Genomic DNA, 19359 nt, shown 5'->3' on the forward strand with positions numbered 1-19359 from the left:
TCAGTATTGTTGTTGCACTGTGCAAAACCATTCCAAATCTAGAAGATATGGTAGTATTTTTTGATAATTATTTTAGCATCCTACTATTGCTTCCATTTTTAAAAACCAACTTTGGAATTCACAACTTAGAAACATTTAGAGCAGATAGAATTGCCGGTTGTAGATTAGAAGCTGAAAAAATTATGCAAAAGCGACCTACAGGCTCCGTCTATAAATCTGACACTCCCGATTGGATAATTCTGGTAAAATGGTATAACAAATGTGTGTTATTAGGTAGTACTCATTGTGGAAACGGGGCTGTAACTCATATAAAGCGATATACATTTCCAACAAAAAACGGATGTTGGCCTTGGTCTTGGCCTGTTTATGGTATGCTACAGTTATCTCTGATACAATTCATCTGCAGTTAACGTATATCCATTTTGAAATAAAACACCCTGTATATTGTTGATATTAAATGAAAGAACAATGTCTTGTTAATTTTTTATTTGCTTGAATAAATTCCAAGTAGAAGGCATATTAAATTACAGTGTATCCTTATAAAACAAACTCATTGAGGACAAAATAGAATTCCATCTAAATGAAAAATTATAGAAAAACTCTTCTTCATGCATTTATACAAAAAATTCAATTAATCTTTCCCAAACTAGATTTTTCACAGAATTTCTAATATGAAAGTAGTTATAGGTACAATATTAATATAAACTATCTATTTGTTTACATTAAATTCTGAATATAAAAAAAAAATACTAATCAGATTCCTAGTTTCTTACTTGACAGAATTTATATCCGTCAACTCGGTCTTGAATTGCTTACCACCATCACCTGAAACAAAATGTACAGATAATTAGTATACTCGGTTCACTGCTTCCAATCCCAACTGTCTAGTAGACTCTACGTTGGTTAAATTTTGATAGACTGAAAGTAAATGTTTATTTTTGAAATTTTATAGCCGTTTGTAGATTAGAATTTATAATTGGAATGTTTTTAATGAAAATTAATGAATATACCCAATATTCATGATTATTCTTCTTTTTTCGATTAGTTTATTTGGACTATTAACCCTTTGCGGTCATTATCATGAAATACATGACACCATTACTGGTATAAATTTACTAAAAATTTTGCCCACCGGTCTCCTGGCATGTTATACATGAAAATCGTACACAGATTTAGTCGTTGGCATGTCTAGCATGCCGTAAATATAAAGTATTATAACTCGTTAACCAATCAATAGATGAAAATTTTAAAGGGATATTTGAATTGTTCGGTAGATTTCAGTTGAGAATCACTATCGGTTTTTCGGTAAATCCTGATAATTCGGCTGTCCCAAGTAGAAACACTGTAAGCGCCAATTCGAAAATTGTTCACCAGAGCAGGAAACGTGAAGGGCTCTGCTTTTCAAATTTCTATTTTGTTTAAAATAAAAGTGAATACACATTAATGTAGCATAAAATACTCTTGTTTTTTAGCAAATATTTTTATGTCTGTATTTTATGCCCTGACTAGGTTTTGAACACATACAGTGTTTTTATTTGGGAAACCTAAAAATATAAAATAAAATATCCCAATTTGCAATGATACTAAGTACTAAAAATTATACTTTATTCACGTTAATTTAACAAATATAGGTATAATTGGTTTAAAAACATTTTAATGGTCATTGTCCTCTAATTGTTGCAATCCACGGTTATGGAGGAGATCGTCCACTGCTGTCTCAGCGACCGACAAATTAAGCCAAAAGGATCTTCTGTTCTCGGGCATCAAAGGAATAAGTTTCTGTATTATTTCATCTTTTTTGCTTTTACGAATACCTCGTACGTTGGTGCTTTGTGGAAAATTTGACACCACGAACCTGACTTGCAGGAAATCAAGCTCCTGATAGTTTTCATCTTCGAAGTTGGTTTTGAATTTAAGGGATCTAGAGCCTCGTGAAAAGTTAGCTTCTACTATGGGATTTATTAAAAATGTTTTCAAAGGATCATTTTCATCTCCCTTTCGATGCTGCCGTTTCTTTTTTAGCCATTGGAATGAAGTTTGTACTTGAAGTACATTTAAATTTTTTCGTGATTGTCTTATAACAGACAATAAATCTTGAAAGTCAAATACATCTCGTGCTTTTTTAATTTGTTGCTCAATGTTGCCATGAACACCATCTGCAGTCATGTGTGTATGACCTTTGGTAAGATACTTGAATGTTATGTTGTTTACATGAGAGGTATGGGTATCATTATTTACCATAATCGCTAATGCAGTAAACAAATACCAGTTTTTATTTTGGGCAGTGCAATTATCTGCCCAAAAAACAAAATTGTTCGTATCACGCTCTTCTTTAATTAAAGCGTATATTGCATCGATGATGTTAGATGCGTCACGACCGCCAAATGCTTCATGCCAAACCACTGAATAGTTGGAATTTGATTTCTTTTTTAAAGAAGCGAAGACTTCATTAAAAACAACTAAACGACTTGTAAAAAAGACATCTTTGTTTCCTGGCATAACTGGTAACAATAATACTTTTTGCAAGTCAAAAGAAAAATACTTAGTTTTATTAGTTTCTGGTAATTCTGCATCAATTTTGTAATATCTATTAGCATCATCTGCTTTCTTTTTGTGTGCCTCCCATTGAGTTTTTTCGGTAGAAGATTCGATCGAGTTTTCTGTGCCTGTGCTGCTTGCTTCTACAAAATTTTTGTACTCTAAACAATCAGAGCATGAATCCATTTGGGGCATGTGTAAAGATATTTTCATTGTCTTCATCATTTTTCTGTAAGTTTCAATTTGACATATACCTGGGTGCTTTAATTTGAAGTCATTAAACATTGAAGCAACTGTTAAATTTGAAGGCAAATATCTAGTGAAAGGAGCATTTTTGCGGCGGTAATGACTCACGCAGGGATTATAAGAGTTTATATGGTTTACTATTATGTCCCTGTTACGGATGTTACTGGATTTCTTACCTCGATTTTCCTTTACATATGCGTTAAGCGGCTCCTTTTTGATAGCATATGCTAATTCATTGATAACCGAATCACTGGTATAACCAAATGTATTGAGTAAAAATAGCTTGCATACTGGCAGAAATTCGGTGTTATCCTTCTTAGCTAAATAAAATACCCTTGTTTCATTTTTCTTATACACATTATTAGCAGCTGCTGGAACTCTTCTACGGAAAACAGGTCTGAATGAAACACATTTTGCAAGCCAGATCCTTCGAGTTGTGTAATCTGCATCCCAATATGCATTCCAAATATCTGCTCGGCATTCTTCGCTGAATTGAGAGCAAGACTTCTTACACTTCGCAGTGCATCTAGGCAAAATGGGATGTTTATTTTTGTTATCTATACTTTTTTCTATAGCTGACATTTGTCTCCTTTTCTTAGTGACTTTTCGTTCCGTAGGTATGCTTTGGCGTTCAGTAGGTATGCTTTCAGATGTCGAATCTGGATGATCACTCACGTTTCCAGGATTCGAGTCAGGTTGGTAATGTGGGTCGGTAATGCTATCATCACTATCCCCTTCTGAAGATGAAACCTCCAAATCACGTCTAAGCATTTCATCAATCTCTTGAGGGTAACCGAATAAAAAGTTCTATATTATCTATAAAAAAATCGTTTACCTTTGAGTATCATTTGTGGATGATTCTCCCCAGTCATTGTTGTCCAGATTTCGACTCATATCTAGTATTAACTGAGTTCTTCGATTTTTATTCATATTTATAATATGCCGACAAATTTGTACTTCACTTAACACAAACTAACAAACGACTAAAAAATGTGTAATGATTGCAACTTCAACGGTCTCAGAGAATATAAACAACATAAATATAATTTTGATGATATCGACAGTATTGAGTTTTGGCAAATGTAAACTCTATGATTCCCACGGTAAATCGCTGTAAATCCCAAAACTAAATAAAAACACTGTATATCCCGTATATACAGTGTTTATACTTGGGAATATGGATATAATGTGTTTTAAATTGGTAAAATGAAGTTGGAATGTGATATACAGTGTTTCATAGCAACCATAAATTGTGGTTCTGCAAATTTTTTTATTTTTTTTTCTTCGTCAAATGGTAGATAATATCACCCCATATCCAAAAATGCAATAAAAGCTATTTAAAAAAAAAAATGGATATACAGTGTTTCTACTTGGGGCAGCTGAATTCTTTTGAATGCATTTATGTTTAACCTTGCGCGTGCTATACATGCTTCCATTTCAATGAAATAAGTGTTTATTTGGAGTTCTGTTGATTTTATAAAGATTGTATTAGTATTTTTAACATGAGTAAAAGAAAATATTTAACTCACGCAGAGTTGGAAGCCCTAGTATTTGACATAGGTGACGACTCAGATACGGATACTAATATTATAGAAAATGAAGTAGATTGAGACTAGCTTCAAGATGAGATGCTTCTTGAGGAAATTTTAGAATCGGATGGTTCAGCTTAAGATATAACCGTTACAGAAGATGTTGACTTTTGGGAACCATGGGAGGATAATCAATTGAGATTTAAGAGTTTTCCATTTATCTACTTCTGTAAGACGTGCCCGTGATTAAGAAAAAATTAGCTTTAATTTGATATAGAAAATATGCATATACGTCATGAGCAGCGTATTTTATTTAAAAATAAATGAACGCAATAAATTTTTTTGTCAAAAATTAATTACTATTAATTGTATTAAAAATATTTGAGTCCACTTTTTGACTAGCAACCTATTATCAATGTATTCTCCCAATTTTAAATGTATGTAAAACGGTGAGTTTGATTAACTACGGTGGAAGAAAAGATCTATACTTATTTAACTGAAAATATTTGTCATCTTTTTCATACCTTCTTGTTCTTCTGCACGACGTTTACGTCCAAACCTTTCTTTATATATGTTCTTTGGTGGTGGTATGGGCTCAACTCCCAATACCTGTAAATTTAAACCTTATTATAATTTTTAATTCAAGTTTTCCTCTTTTGAATATTATCACCTTGTGAATTTGTCTAAATGCAATCAATCTCAGAGCATGTTGAGCAGAGCAAGTGAGATCTTCGCGTTGTTGCGCCGACAAAGTTATACAGGCGTCGGGTGAGTCTTTTTCGCAAGGATCAGCTAAACCTACACCTCCGGGCAGAAGAATACCGCTGGCAACAGCTTCCATGACTCGACGTAGGGCGTCTCCAGGAGACAAATGCGACATACCGGGCACCGAAGAAATAACTTTTTCTGTTAGTAATTCCATAGCCTAAAAGTAAATTTATACAGTTCAATCAAAACGAACAAGATCAGGACTGGAATCATAAATAAAGCTATATTATGACAATCATTGCAAGAGGGAAGAATCTCGGAAAATATAACAGCGACGCAGTCACCAGTCAGACTGCATTTTTTTATTTAAAATCTAATATTAAGAAGAAAAATTAAACCTAAAAGATAACCTAACTTAAATTTAAATGAAGTTTCAGTTAATTCAAGAAACATATACAGTGTGTTCATAAAGTGTATAAATGGTCTATTATCTCACGACTTAATCATTTTCAAAAGCCCTGACAGTTCGATTTTTATTTTTGTTTTTTAACCTTTTTGGAAAAAAATAACTTTTTAGCAGATTTGACGTCATCAATAATTTTTTTAAATAGAAAGGGTATATTTTTATCTAAAAAATTAAAAGCCCATATTTTTCTGAGTATAACCGTATCAAACTCATCATCAACATTCAAACTTCAGTATACAGAGTGTAAAGGAAACCAGTGCTCGTATTTCTTAAAATTTAATTAAAAAATTATTTTACAAAGAAAATGATTAAAGTCATTTCATATTAAAGACAAACAAATAACATAATTACAACAAATGCTCGAATGGAGTAGCCTATTGTTTTATGATACAGAAGGTAATGATAATGGCTTTGTAATGGGCTGTGGATCAACCATGGACGTATAAACACAGATGGACTCAGTTATTTACATAAAAATGTGAAGCCAAAATTATTTGACTAGGTCACATTCTCAGCACCTTCAAATGTTGTCACATTTTTTTATTAAAATATCTTATTCACGTATCGCTGAAAATATTACTATATTTATTTTATACTCTACAGGTGCTATCAAACCAAAATAATAATTTATTACTTATATTAATATATTTAATTGTAATTAAAACATCAAGTGTGCACATAGTGTGCATATCATTTAATAATAGCGTATAACAGATATCAATCAATTATTTTATATGTAGAAGCACTGAAACCTATTTATTAATGGCAACGGTGTTTACATTTCTCTGTCTTATGGCTCTACGTCAAACTTCAAATGCTGTTCCATGTCATGTCCATGTTTATTTACTTTTTACCCAAGATGAGGAAAAAGTTGTTTTTCGATATTTTGGCTGTATTTTAAGTGATATTTGTAAATAGTGAAATAAATAAATTATAATAATGGTGCTACAGTTTTGCATTTGCAAAAAAAACGAAATGTTTACATCCCAATGTCTCATTTAATTTGTACGTACTGTTTGTTTACATTATTTAAGATGACGAACTGAGGAAGCCTGTGTGTTTACATTTTAAAATATGTCTTTCATAGGCGTACCATTGGGTTTATTCATATCAATTAATGTATTGAACAAGATATTAGTTCATGAAATTAGTATAGATATTTTTAAATTGTAAGTAGACATCATCTGATTAAAAAGATCTGTTTAGTAGCTTTTTAATTTAATATTTCTCATGAATTAACAATAAATTAGTGCAATGAATAAAACTCATTTATTTTTCTATGTAGGTTTCCAAATAATATTGATTAATGATGAAACTTACTCTAAACTTCAACAGAGAAAACAGTATAAAAACCTTTCAAAAGCATCCTTTTTGGTTATTTAAACTTGTAAGGAAGCTGAAAAATTTCAGATTTTTTAATAAAACTATAAATATCTACAACAGACGAGTTAAAAACCTTATGAATATTTTGATTAAAAAAAACCATAAAAAATGTCGCAAAATCAATCAATGAGCATTTTGGTGACCATATGTATGATGAAGATGCAATCGATGGTCACTCTATGCAACTTTTAAAATTGGTTCTTGAGAAATATTTTAAAATTGGAATTCATCATGAAACGAGGACTACTTTAGATGCTAACACCGTGCGCATAAGAAGCGTTCTTACTAAGACTGTTTTATTTCGCAATCAATAAAAATTTATTTCTATACCAACATCTTCTATTATGTCTATTTACCATTTTTACTTTAATATTTCTGTTCGGTAAATAGCTTTCCAATAATTTATACATTTTCACGCCTACTTTTTAATAAGTAGGTATATTTGCAAATAATTTTATGTCAAATGCCAGCAAGAGCTTTGGAATGATCAATAAAAAATTTTGTAGCAGAAACCCTTACTACGAGGAATCTATTCATATTGTATTAAAACAAATTTGTCACAATTTGAAAAAATATGTTTTAACACATTATCAATAAATATAGGTATGTACTTAAAGTTGACAAATGTATATTTATTAATTGTTTTTTTATCGTAGGATTATTTGATACCTATTAAAAAATTAACTTGAGCTCAACTATATTTTATTGTATTAATTTTAAAGCAAATAAAATTGTATTTTATTTTTTCTATAAAAACGTGTTTTTATACATTACTACTTCCAATTATTAACGTCTGAATAATTATCCCCGCGAGTAAAAATTCAAGCACGCTTATGCTCATTGAGGAAGTATCACAGTCTATCGATACCCGTTTTACTAACCTTTACCCTCTTTTCCAGGAATATCGAAGCTTCAAAACAGTGTGTGTTTAAGGTATCTTATTGCTGGGTCCATCTATGTTTATACGTCCATGGGATCAACAGTACAATAAAATAAATTGGTAATGACTGTACTCAGTATATTGCCAAACATCAAGTAGGCTGTGAAGACATGTCAAATTCCTTAGCAATCAGACAGAAAGTTCGTAGTTACCATTGGATATGTCAATGTTAAATTTATTTGTTGTCACATCGATTTACAAGTTTTTGAAATTACGAGGGTGCTGTCAGAAAAACAGCGAATAGAAGTTTTTGATGATCTTAGGTTACGGTGGCGAATTTCGAAGTGGTGAGAGATTTGTATGTATACTTTGGCTCTCTGATAACCAACAATGGCGATTGCTACTCAGAAATCAAGCGTAGCATAGCAATGGCCCGAACAGTAATAGCTAAAATGATTAAAATATGGATAGACCGAACAATAACCAGGAATACTAAGCTCAGGTTGGTCAATGCCCTTATTTTTCCCATTGCTCCATACGAAGCTGAAACATAAACTCCCAAAAAATCGATAATAGTACGATTAAAACCTTCGAAATGTGCGTCTATAGAAGAATTCTACGCGTGTCCTGGACAGTACATAGAACCAACCTGTCAGTTCTGGAACAGCTTCATATAAAAGATAGGCTATTAAAAAAAGTAAACAGAGCGTACCTAATTTACTTCGTCCACATAACTAGAAGAACGGGGACCATGGAACTATTGGTAGTAGAAGGAAAGGTAAAAGGCCAAAGACCAATAGTAGATCTCCAATACGATGGACAAACCAAATGAAGTCTCTGGTGAGAAAATTCCTACATGAAGCCGTCCATATGGCACAGTATCGCAACCAATTGGAGGCAGTAAGCCAATAATACTTAGAGTGCAACCACGCTATTACAAGGGCGCAAGGAATGAGGAGGAGGAGGAAAACAATTCTGTCAATCATAAAACCACAATTACTATATCCAGTGTTCCCTTTAACACTCCTTCACTTCCACCCTACTCAGACTCTAAAATATTTGAATGCGCTTTTCACGGTCTCGCGGTTGAAATTATCAAAATAAATCAAAATCACTAAAAAGTATCGTAAAAAAAGAGTTTCTACCCGATTTCACCAGGAATCATCCACGTGACGTCTTTTGAAGAAAATGTTAAATTATAAATAATATTATATACCCCGTATATAAGTTATGTCTCTGTGCCGATTTTGATAACGACTTACCAATGTACAGTGAAATTATTATCAAAAAACGAAAAAAGCACACTGTACACTTTTCCACAGCAACATTGTATTAATGTAATACTAAAGATACTTACCCATGAGGATAATGGAGCCCATGTGGGGACTCTTTCGCATAAGTCTCTCAAAATTCTTATAATGATCACACAGGAGTGTAGACCCAACGCCCTAGCCTAAAAATATGACGAACTTGACGTTAATATCTATATTATTTCGTGGATTTTAAGGAGAAGTTGTAAGTATGATGTGATCTAGAGATTTTTATTTATTTATCCTTATTTATTGTTATAATTTTTTATCATACATGAGATTTGACTCTACCTTGTGTTATCAATAAATTTCTGGTTGTTCGGCCTCGGTTTGGTTATGGTACATTGTTTTCGGTGTTAATAGGCAGTGGTCTGGAATTATTTCTTCCTGTCGTTTCGTTTACAATTAGGACAAACGAAATCGAAGGCGAAGCGATAAGAGTCGTATCTGACTTTCGCTTACTGATGATGTTCCTAGAATGTTTCCGCTATTTATATACTCCGTGTGCCAACCAGACTTTGTCGGTTAGTCCGAATCGGAATTGAAATGTGTTTGAGCCTGAGGAGAGGTTTTGTATTTCGTAATTTTGACATGCACGTCTTTCAGATGCAGACCTCTTCTTTACGATGTTCGGATGGTTTTAGATTTTGATAGCCTCTCTAAAAACCCGTGAATACTCACTTGACTAAACACTATATATCCTTTGTTTTAAGCGGAAGATTAGCATTTGCAGAACACACAGGATGTGAATCTCAGCGTTAAATCTCTTCTCTAGACGCGCCGAAAATTCCAATACCGATTAAGACTAATCGACAAATACCGGGCGTACGAAAGCTATAAATAGCGCAGCGAGCGAAAGACAATTACGATCATTGCCTTATCGACATTGATAATGTCCGACTCAAGTGCAGACATTTATTTGGGAAAGAAATAATTCCAGATCACGGACTAAGAACCCCAAAAACATCTCTTATTCATACGAGGGTTAGTTTTGCATATAGCGATATAGACAAAAAATATATAGACTTAAAGTGCTTTATTGCTTTTCAAAATATGTCCCACCAAGATCGATACATATTTGCATACGTTTGAACCAATTGGTAAAACAGTTATTCCAGTCTTCAGTTGACACCTGCAAAATAGCTGTAGTACAGGCATCGATGGCTTATTCTTAAGACTGGAATCGCTGCCCACACATTGAATTCTTTAACTTTGGGAACGTGAAGAAGTCGTTGGGACTTAGGTCGGGGCTATACGGTGGATGGTTTAGCAATTCGATGTTTTGAAGCTCCAAAAACTCTATTGTCTTGTGGGCAGCGTGAGCGCTTGTATTGTCCTGATGTAAGATGATTCGCTAAGATGATTAATACGGTGCTAGAACATGCTTTTAAGAATTTAGATTGGATGACAAAGGGTATAAAAATAGATGGAGAATATCTAAACAACTTACGTTTCGCCGATGATATACTTATAATAGCTGAAGATCTAGGTATGACAAAAGAGATGGTACAGGAACTCGTTGTGGCTACAGAAAATGTAGGTTTAAATATAAATATCTCGAAAATAAAAATCATGACCAATTTGGTACCCAACCAGAACATCAGTATTGGTGGGAAAGAAATAGAACTCGTAGATAGATATAAATACCTGGGACATGAAATTATGATTGGCAGGGATAACCAGACTCATGAACTGAGTAGAAGAATCGGCCTTGGGTGGGCAGCATTTGGAAAACTGAGAGAAACTTTTAAAAGTGAGCTGCCCACATGCCTAAAGAGAAAGGTATTTGATCAGTGCGTCCTCCCAGTCTTGACGTACGGAGCAGAAACACTTACCTTAACAAAAGCAGCAGCTACCAAACTGAGAGTCACGCAGAGAAGAATGGAGCGGTCCATGTTAGGAATAACTCTGCGAGACAGAATAACCAACGAAGACATCAGGAGAAGAACCGGAGTGACTATCATCGAGAAGATAGCCAGACTAAAATGGAGATGAGCAGGACACATAGTCAGAATGACAGATGGGCGATGGACAAAGAGATTTTCTCCGAAAATTGTAAAAAATTATTGCTCGAAAATGTTCTAGGCTAAGATCCATTTTTCGACCGGCATGCTAATTTCAAAAATTCACTGTGTCTACACGAATTGTTGTTCACAATGAAACTTTCGATTTATGTAACCAAAAGATTGAGGTTACATGTCTGTCGGAAGCAGAGATATATAAGAGAGGGGATATGACATACAGTGAAGTAGATGGGTTAACGTCACGTGGGATAGTACTTTCTTCTGTCAAAGTATGTTAATTTCAAATACCGGTGCATGAAAAATTTCATTTTATAAAGGTTTTAAACTTTTTTGTGTGTTTTTTATATTAGTTCAAAGTGACTTTCATGGCTTTAATATTATAATTATATAATTATAATATTATGGACCTGCCCGTCGCCATATTGGATAGTACATAGTGTCAAATTAAGTGATCCCATTTAGTAAATACAGAAATATCGTTTGTGTCATATCCCCTCTCTTACATATGTCTGGTCGGAAGGTTTTATTGGTGGCGCCCTCTAAACGGCTATATGCAAAACTAAAAAGACAAACCTCGTAACCTTAACCCTTTTAATCTGAACAAAATACATACAAAATAATTCAAAACTGTCATACTTATAACTTCTCTTGTGACAAATACAGCAGAAGTTTGCTTGGAAAAAATATGTTAACCGAAATAAAAGGTAATATTTACTTAAAGACAATTTGATTTCTTTGAGACCTTTCTAAAAATGGAACAAAATTATAAAAATTCCATATTTTTTCAATCAAACGTCATTTTTACTAGGACAGATGGTGAGAATAGAGTATATATTCGCGGTTACATTTTGTGATCTATAATTATCTTTTATTATTTCAATGAGTGTTTTACTATAGCAATAAATGATTATTTTATATTTTGTTTATATGTTCGCTTGAGTTTATATGTTATCATGAGAACAGTGAATTAGTGCATTAGAACACTCTCATAATGCGAAGTGGACAAACATTTCTCTACGGCGTAGTAGCAGAATATTCTAATGTATTGTTCTCGCGACAAACAAACAACTTACACGTCACTGTTCTTATATTTAGATAATCAAGGATTGGTGACTATAAATCCGTTATGTTCTCTTAACTCCTATAGTAAACTTCATGAGATGAATTCATCATTGGTACATACGTACAATGTATATCAAATAACAGATAACGTTACAACGCTTACTTTAAACTTGACGTGCCAGGGCCGACTTAGCATGGTAAATATTATAAAATAGGATTGCAAAAGTATTGTGATTTTAAGCTTAAGTATAAACATTTAAAATAACTCAGACGTATCAACATATAGAAGTTATTTTTTTTATTCGCCATGTTGGCATTTTAACACGAAAAAAAGAAAAAAACAATATCCTATGACCCTTGAAACCCGAGGTAGCCTTTTGTTTTTAAAAATTCACCGGAGCTTTGTTTATAAACCATAAGCAATTTTAAAAGAACCGTTTGAAAGATTAAGAGTTAAAATTTACACAAAAAAAATATACTCGTATTAAATGACAACCTAGCCTTTGAAGTTTGAAATACTACATTATAGAATTGAATATACAAAAATGCCAGTGCGGCCCTGTCTTTTGTACGTGTGCAACAACTCGTATTAAATGGTAACCTAACCTGCCATAAGACTAACACTGAATTGTTTACGTGAATCTTACTATAGATAGTGATTTATAATTATGTTTTAACACTCTTTGCGAACATTACTGAATTAACCTTCTCAAGAAGACTGTAGCGATGCAAAAAACGGCAAAAGGAAAATTTGTTATTTTATTTCGAGATACGACTTGAATCATGGTATCTTTGCATTAGGAAATAAAAGCCCGTATACAATGCATCAATACTAATTCATTATATTATTGACATTTTTTATTAAAAAATTAGAACAAAAACGGTGTTTTTTTGTTAAAAGAACCATGACATATTTACATGTAATATTTTTAGATCGGATCATGTGCCAGGAAATTATATGACAATTTTTCCATCGTACTCATGGGATGCATGGTACCTGGGGAAAAGTGTTGCCCAAGAGATGTCCCAAAAAACTGCGAACTCGAGGGGATTATATCCTTGGCACGGTATGGACACAGTGCTATGTCTGACAGCATTCCGTCCAACTTGTGGAAAATAAAGTGGACATGAGACAAAAAGAGATACCCCAGAAGAGAACTCAGAACTGAATTCATAAATACAAATGCAGTGGGAGGAAGCGGGAGGCGAAACCAGTGGTGGACTCTGTTCCGAATAGATCTCAATGACCCAATCAGTGTCCGACAGACGAACCTTCAGCACAGTAAAGCAGAACTTACTATTGTAGCATTTCTAAAATTCCTTGATATATATTGAAATCCCCCCGTATTTGCTAAAGTATCGAAGAATATTTTTAGTGTATTTCAGTTCCTATCGAACAAGTTAAAATACCCAAAAAGTGTTTTCAATCCTTTTATTTGCGTCGCTTGAGTTAATGTAAACTATTTTATAGTTTGTTTATATTTCACAGATGTGTATTTCCTCGGCATTTCTTTTAATCGAAGCCGCTTGGGGATTTTTGTGCGTCAAAGAAATAGGAATTTTACAGTATATGTTTTGTTTATACCAAGTGAAGCGAATGATTTTTAAGAATTAACTCATTCTCGTTGAGGTCGCTGCAAGAGGCAGTGGATTTCAGTGCGAGTCCAAATTTTTCATCTAATTTGTAATGTCCTTTTGTTCTTCGTCTTACGTTATGGAAAATAAGTTTAGTGGCAGTTAATTGTTCATTTATTAGTTACAGTTAAAGTGAGGATTTGAAATATACCCACATTGTTCCAGTCTTTTTAAGAAGCAGAGCTCCAAAGTTTGTGTTCCAGTGCCCCAATTTCCAATCTTAATTTTGTCTTGTCCTATCACAGTGGAGATGAATTTGTTCGAGTGGTACAGAGTTTGAGTTCCAGTGAAGTCTAGTTTCTCCCCCCAGAATTTTTGTGTAAAAACCCAGTACAATGCAGGTAACTTTTTTGTGTTACAATTTAAAGTAAAGATATACATTTTTTTAATAATAATTTGCTTCCTAAACAAAGAGAATTCGTAATAATTAATATTGTACTATCTAATCATATTTGACATTAGTTTTTTTTTAAAGAAGGTTAACCTCCATGCAGTAACAATTTTTTGTAAGTTTTGTAGCATCGCTCACTTGTAAACAGAGTTTGTAAACGAATAGGACATATATAAGTTTTTCTTTTTTATTATTTTGGTATAAATCATTGTAACTATATCATTATTTTTGTATTGTCTAATTTTGTAACTGTTTGTGGTGAGACAACAAATAAATGTTTAATTTGTTTCCTAAACCATTTTGTTTATTTCTCTTAACTAACTCTCTAACCCAATTTTCAGTTTCATTTAAAAAGATATATTTTTCATTTCTAATAATTATTTCAATACTTACAACTAGTTGTTGTAATCGTTATAATTTGGCACCTCGAAGCGGCGTCCATTTTAAATTGCTAGAGGTCTTTCTTGTGTTTTGTTTTGTTTGTTCCAAGAGACTTACGTAAGTACCCATTTGTTTAATTTTTTGTAGTTGTTCCAATCCAATCCCCCTGTTTCATTCACTTATCCACGACCCCAGCTCTCCAAATAAATCCTGAGTGCCGTTCGCTGGTCCAGAGGAGGAAAGGAAACCCTAAACCAAAATACCAAAGACATTTGCATGCTCCAAAAGTGACGGTTTGGTCAATTTGACAGACCTCCTGCTTTGCACAAAAAAGTTTTCGAAAATGTGGGCAGAAAGGGCAGATTTTCTTTTACATACACGTCGATTTTGACATGAGAAAACTTTCTGCAAAATAGATTTCTAATTCTCTGAATGTTGACTAGAAGCGTTCGACCTTTGCTCGGTTTGAAAAAGATGCCAACTTCTTAAGGCGTGTTGTTACTATGGAAGAAACGTGGGTACACTTTTTACGACCCAAAAACAGCACAATTGATAGAACGCAGCATCGGGTTGTCTAAGCCCTAAGTAATCATGATTAATTTTCTGGATAAAAGTAAAAAAAAATGACTAGGAATTGAATGAAAACAATTGTGGAGAGAGTACGGGGAAAGTTTTCGTAAAGGTATTTTGTTTTTAAAGATCATACCGCTGAGCACAGATCGTTCATTGCTATGCAAACAATTTGTGAGTTAGATAAAAATTCTATTATGAAAGGTGTAGTGGGATTGCAGGTTCGTTGTAATAAATGTATCCCATTAAAAGGTGAGTATATTGAATAATAAACTACTCTCTTTGTCCCTATAGGAGGCTAAGAATGTTATCAATACCCCCTCATAAGTACAAGTGAATAAATAAACCTACCCACACAATTACCCGTTAAAACAACTGTTTTTCAGACAATTGTCATGATTTGTGATGACTAATAAAAAAGTAAACTAAATAAAAAGTAGATAAATAGGTTAAAAAACGCTAATAACTATAGATCTACTTAATTTTTGTAATATACTCAATCACTTTCATGAGATGAGACCCCAAAATAAGGTTCAAGAGGTCGCCCACCGAAAAATTCTTCAACAAATTGTAATTGTAATCAATTTTTTCGGCCAGAACATTTTTTTTTTATTTTTTGGATCATTTTGAACAAAATAGGTTTTGATTAAACTTGATAGTTTTCGAGTTATAAATAATTTTAAACTGAGAAAAACGCAAAATTACAATTTTCAAGGCTTAAAAACACAAGTAAAAAAAACATTATTTTTGAATTCACCAAAGACCTATATTTATGTTCAAACCTTGTTCTATCATTTCCCGATAAGTATCTTGGGCCTATTTCATTTAAAACATTGTTTTTTAATCGTTAATGAAGTGCTTATGAGAGGACGGGCGCTCACGCTGCGGTGTGTATAAGAGAGAGAAACAAGATCTATGACACAAATTTTTGCTGGTTTAAATTCTCATTGTATATATTATACACCAAAGGTGTCATTAAGATAATTACGTTCGGAGAGCAACATAATCCAGCCAGAGGGCTTCTGGCTCAAGGGATATATGTTGCTCGATGAACGTAATCAACCGAAACACCAGTGGTACATATAAAATGCATACAGTGCTAGTCAAAAGTCCGTTCCTCACTCGTATCTTTTGAACGGATATACTTATGATAGTGAAATTTGGAGAGAGGTAATAAACAGACATAGGGTTCTTAACTAGTCATAACAAGTGACGCAATAGTGACAGCTGACGTTACAGCGCCACTGTGACAGATAATTTTAAATATGATCTTATGGCAAGTGATACCTCGTTTGAAAGGTATTGAAAATACCTATTCAGTCATAATAATTTTGTTTGAGTTTAATCTCATTTTGATGAATAAATTAAATAAATACTAAAATTGTAGCTTCTCATTTAATTAATAAATATTTAACAACCCGTCCGTATAAGTGTTCAAAATGTGCTCCATCTACTTCCTGACAGTAATGCATCCTATTTCTAAACTCTTGCTGTACTCGTTCAAATGTATCGGGGGAAATTGCCCTACATTCTTCAACAATTCGTTGTTTCAAAATGTCAATATTGTCGGGTGCTGTAGCGTAAATTTTAGATTTCAAGTATACCCACAGAAAAAAATCTACTGGTGTGCGGTCCGGTGACCGAGCTGGTCATTCTATCGTATCCAATCGTATCGTCCAATACATCTACCACGATATTCCTCATCTGCGTAAAGTCTTACTGCACCATAATGGGTGAGCAGGAGCACCATCTTGTTGAAACGTTATTTCCATGTTGCAGAATTAATCTGGATTATCCTCCAGAATTTCAAGTATTAACGGTTCAATTGCATTTTGTAACATCTCCGTATACACTTCACCGGTTACGTTAGTATTGAGAAAAACAGGCCTAAATATGTGGTTTCCCAAAATACCTTTACCTCACATTATGTATGTTAACATTTCCATTGAGATAAAAAGTACTTTCTTCACTAAAATAAATTGTTTTTATGTAATCGGGCTGTTGGCTAATTTTATTGGACATATTTTCACAGAATTCTAGTCTTCGGTCGGGGTCATCATTTGAAAATTGGTGCACAATTTTTAATTTGTATGGATGAAATTTGTTTTCAGCCAACACTCGGTGTACTGTCTTTTGATTCCATAGATAGATGCAACTTGGCCTGTAGAAGTAGGGTTCACTACCATTTCTGAAATTATGTCAATTTTTTTGTCATCACTAATAATTGTTGGTCGACAGATCGTTTGACATCTTGAACACTACCTGTTTGTTTTGTCCTCGACGCATCAAGGAATTTGGATATCGGTTAAAATACTTGGGAATTCCAAGGTTGGCCAAATCCAAATTTCTAATTGATTCGATGCAGGGAAATTCCACTTTCGCTACGTAAAACAAAGGATTTGTTTTACATAAAAGCAGGTAGATTTTCTCTCATCAGTCAGTCGAGCTTGCCTCTTCTACTGTAGACCTAGTCGGTGCTATTATTGTTCCTACTAAGTTATTGTTTTATTTCTGATTTTTATATATACCATTTTATTTTAGCATTATTGTATATTCAGACCTTTTCAGGTTAGAATAATATATTGATCTATATTTGTTTTGATTGTTTATTTTTCTTGTATTTTGTGTCTAAGTTGTTCTTCCGTAAGTTAAGAACACTTAGAAATATTTATCTTGCTTTTTCTATTTTATATTTTGATTTGTACTTTGTCTAAAGTAGTTCTTTCCGGTAAGTCAAAGAACTCTTAGAAATATTTCTCTGAATATTTGACTTGTTATTTTAATTGTGCGTCTAAGCCGTTCTTTTCCGGTAAGTCAAAAGAACACTTAGAAATATTTTCATAATCATTGTTGCATTATTATTTCCGATATTTTATCTAAGATATATTCTTCCTTAAGTTAAGAAAATACTTAATACATTTGTCTCTTTCATTTTCTATTTGATGCTAAGTTGTTTCTTCCGTAAGTCAAGAAACACTTAGCAATATTTCCACATCTTTTCTGTATTTGATTTTTCGTATTTGTAAGTCGTTTCTTCCGTAAGTCAAGAAACACTTATAAGTATTTGTATTCTTATTTTTCCATATTTGATTCTCTTGTTTGTTTTCACTCTAAGTTGTTTCTTCCGTAAGTCAAGAAACACTTAGAAATATTTCCATACCTTGTTTCATATTTACATATTTCATTTATCTGTATTTCTGTCCTAAGTTGTTTCTTCCGTAAGACAAGAAACACTTAGGAATATTTCTGCACTTTTCTATTCTTTTATCTAGTGTATTCTACTTTTCATTCTAAGTTGTTTCTTCCGTAAGTCAAGAAACACTTAGAAACATTTTCTTTGCATTGTACTTTTATACCATTTTATTTTTCTTGTTTACTAAGTTATTCCTTCCGTAAGTCAAGGAATACTTAGACTATTTTACCTGTTCTGTTTTCTATTTTTGATCTGTTATTTTGTAACTGCTCCTTGGAACTGTTACCTATAACAGATACTTTCACGGTAACCGTTATTTTATACCAGTAGAAGTATTAAACCATTTTATCAGTGACAAGCAAAGATGGTCAACACCCGGTCTAATTCCGAGGACAGGAAGAAGTCCGCAGAGCCGGCGATGGGTCCTACAGGCCCAAATGCCCCCTCTCGGCAACAGTTTAAACTTCCGAAGAAGCTTCCGCAAATAAGCTCTCGATGTAGGGCGACCGGGCTACCTCCCATTAAAAAGACGTTCTGCTGCATGGAAATTATTTTCACGTTCACCAATTATTAACACAGCTGCGACTTTGTCGGCTACAGTACGTACCATTCTGCCTTTGTAAAAATTTAAACGTCTCGTTAAACAATAATTAAACTAAATATTAACTAAGAAGAACTAACTAAAAACAATTTGACTAAACTAAATAGAAACTGAAACTAAATATTCAGGTATAAACGCGTTTACAAACTTAAAATAACTAGAGAATTGACAAACGTCAACTTTTTTGACAAATAACCAAAGGCGGACGTTAGAATTTTTATTAATTAAATGCCAAACTAGAATTTTAGTATTTATTTAAATTATTCGTCAAAATCATCTTAAATCCAAATAAAATTAGTATGATTGAATAGCTGTACTGTAATAATTGTAGTTTCGCATTTAATTAATAAATATTCTAACGTTCGCTTCTGGTTACTTGTCAAAAAAGTTGACGTTGACGTAAAACAATTAGAGAATTGAAAAACGTCAACTTTTTGACCAG

The 19359-nt window shown here is 33.1% G+C and overlaps 1 protein-coding gene across 4 annotated transcripts in view; it reads right to left on the reverse strand.

The window, feature by feature from the left end:
* Nucleotides 1-471: 471 nt before the first annotated feature.
* Nucleotides 472-19359, reverse strand: part of LOC140446946 (zinc finger RNA-binding protein-like) — a 56206-nt gene continuing 37318 nt past the window's right edge. For all 4 annotated transcript variants that reach the window (XM_072539554.1, XM_072539542.1, XM_072539547.1 and 1 more), the window contains 4 exons: nucleotides 9108-9203; nucleotides 4984-5238; nucleotides 4838-4922; nucleotides 472-825 (listed from right to left, as the gene is read on the reverse strand). In XM_072539554.1, the coding sequence (XP_072395655.1) occupies nucleotides 770-825; nucleotides 4838-4922; nucleotides 4984-5238; nucleotides 9108-9203 (492 nt within the window). In that variant the 3' untranslated portion in view covers nucleotides 472-769. The remainder of the gene's footprint in view (nucleotides 826-4837; nucleotides 4923-4983; nucleotides 5239-9107; nucleotides 9204-19359) is intronic.

This window comes from Diabrotica undecimpunctata, chromosome 1 (genome assembly GCF_040954645.1).
Source record: "Diabrotica undecimpunctata isolate CICGRU chromosome 1, icDiaUnde3, whole genome shotgun sequence".
Taxonomy (NCBI): Eukaryota; Metazoa; Arthropoda; class Insecta; order Coleoptera; family Chrysomelidae; genus Diabrotica; species Diabrotica undecimpunctata.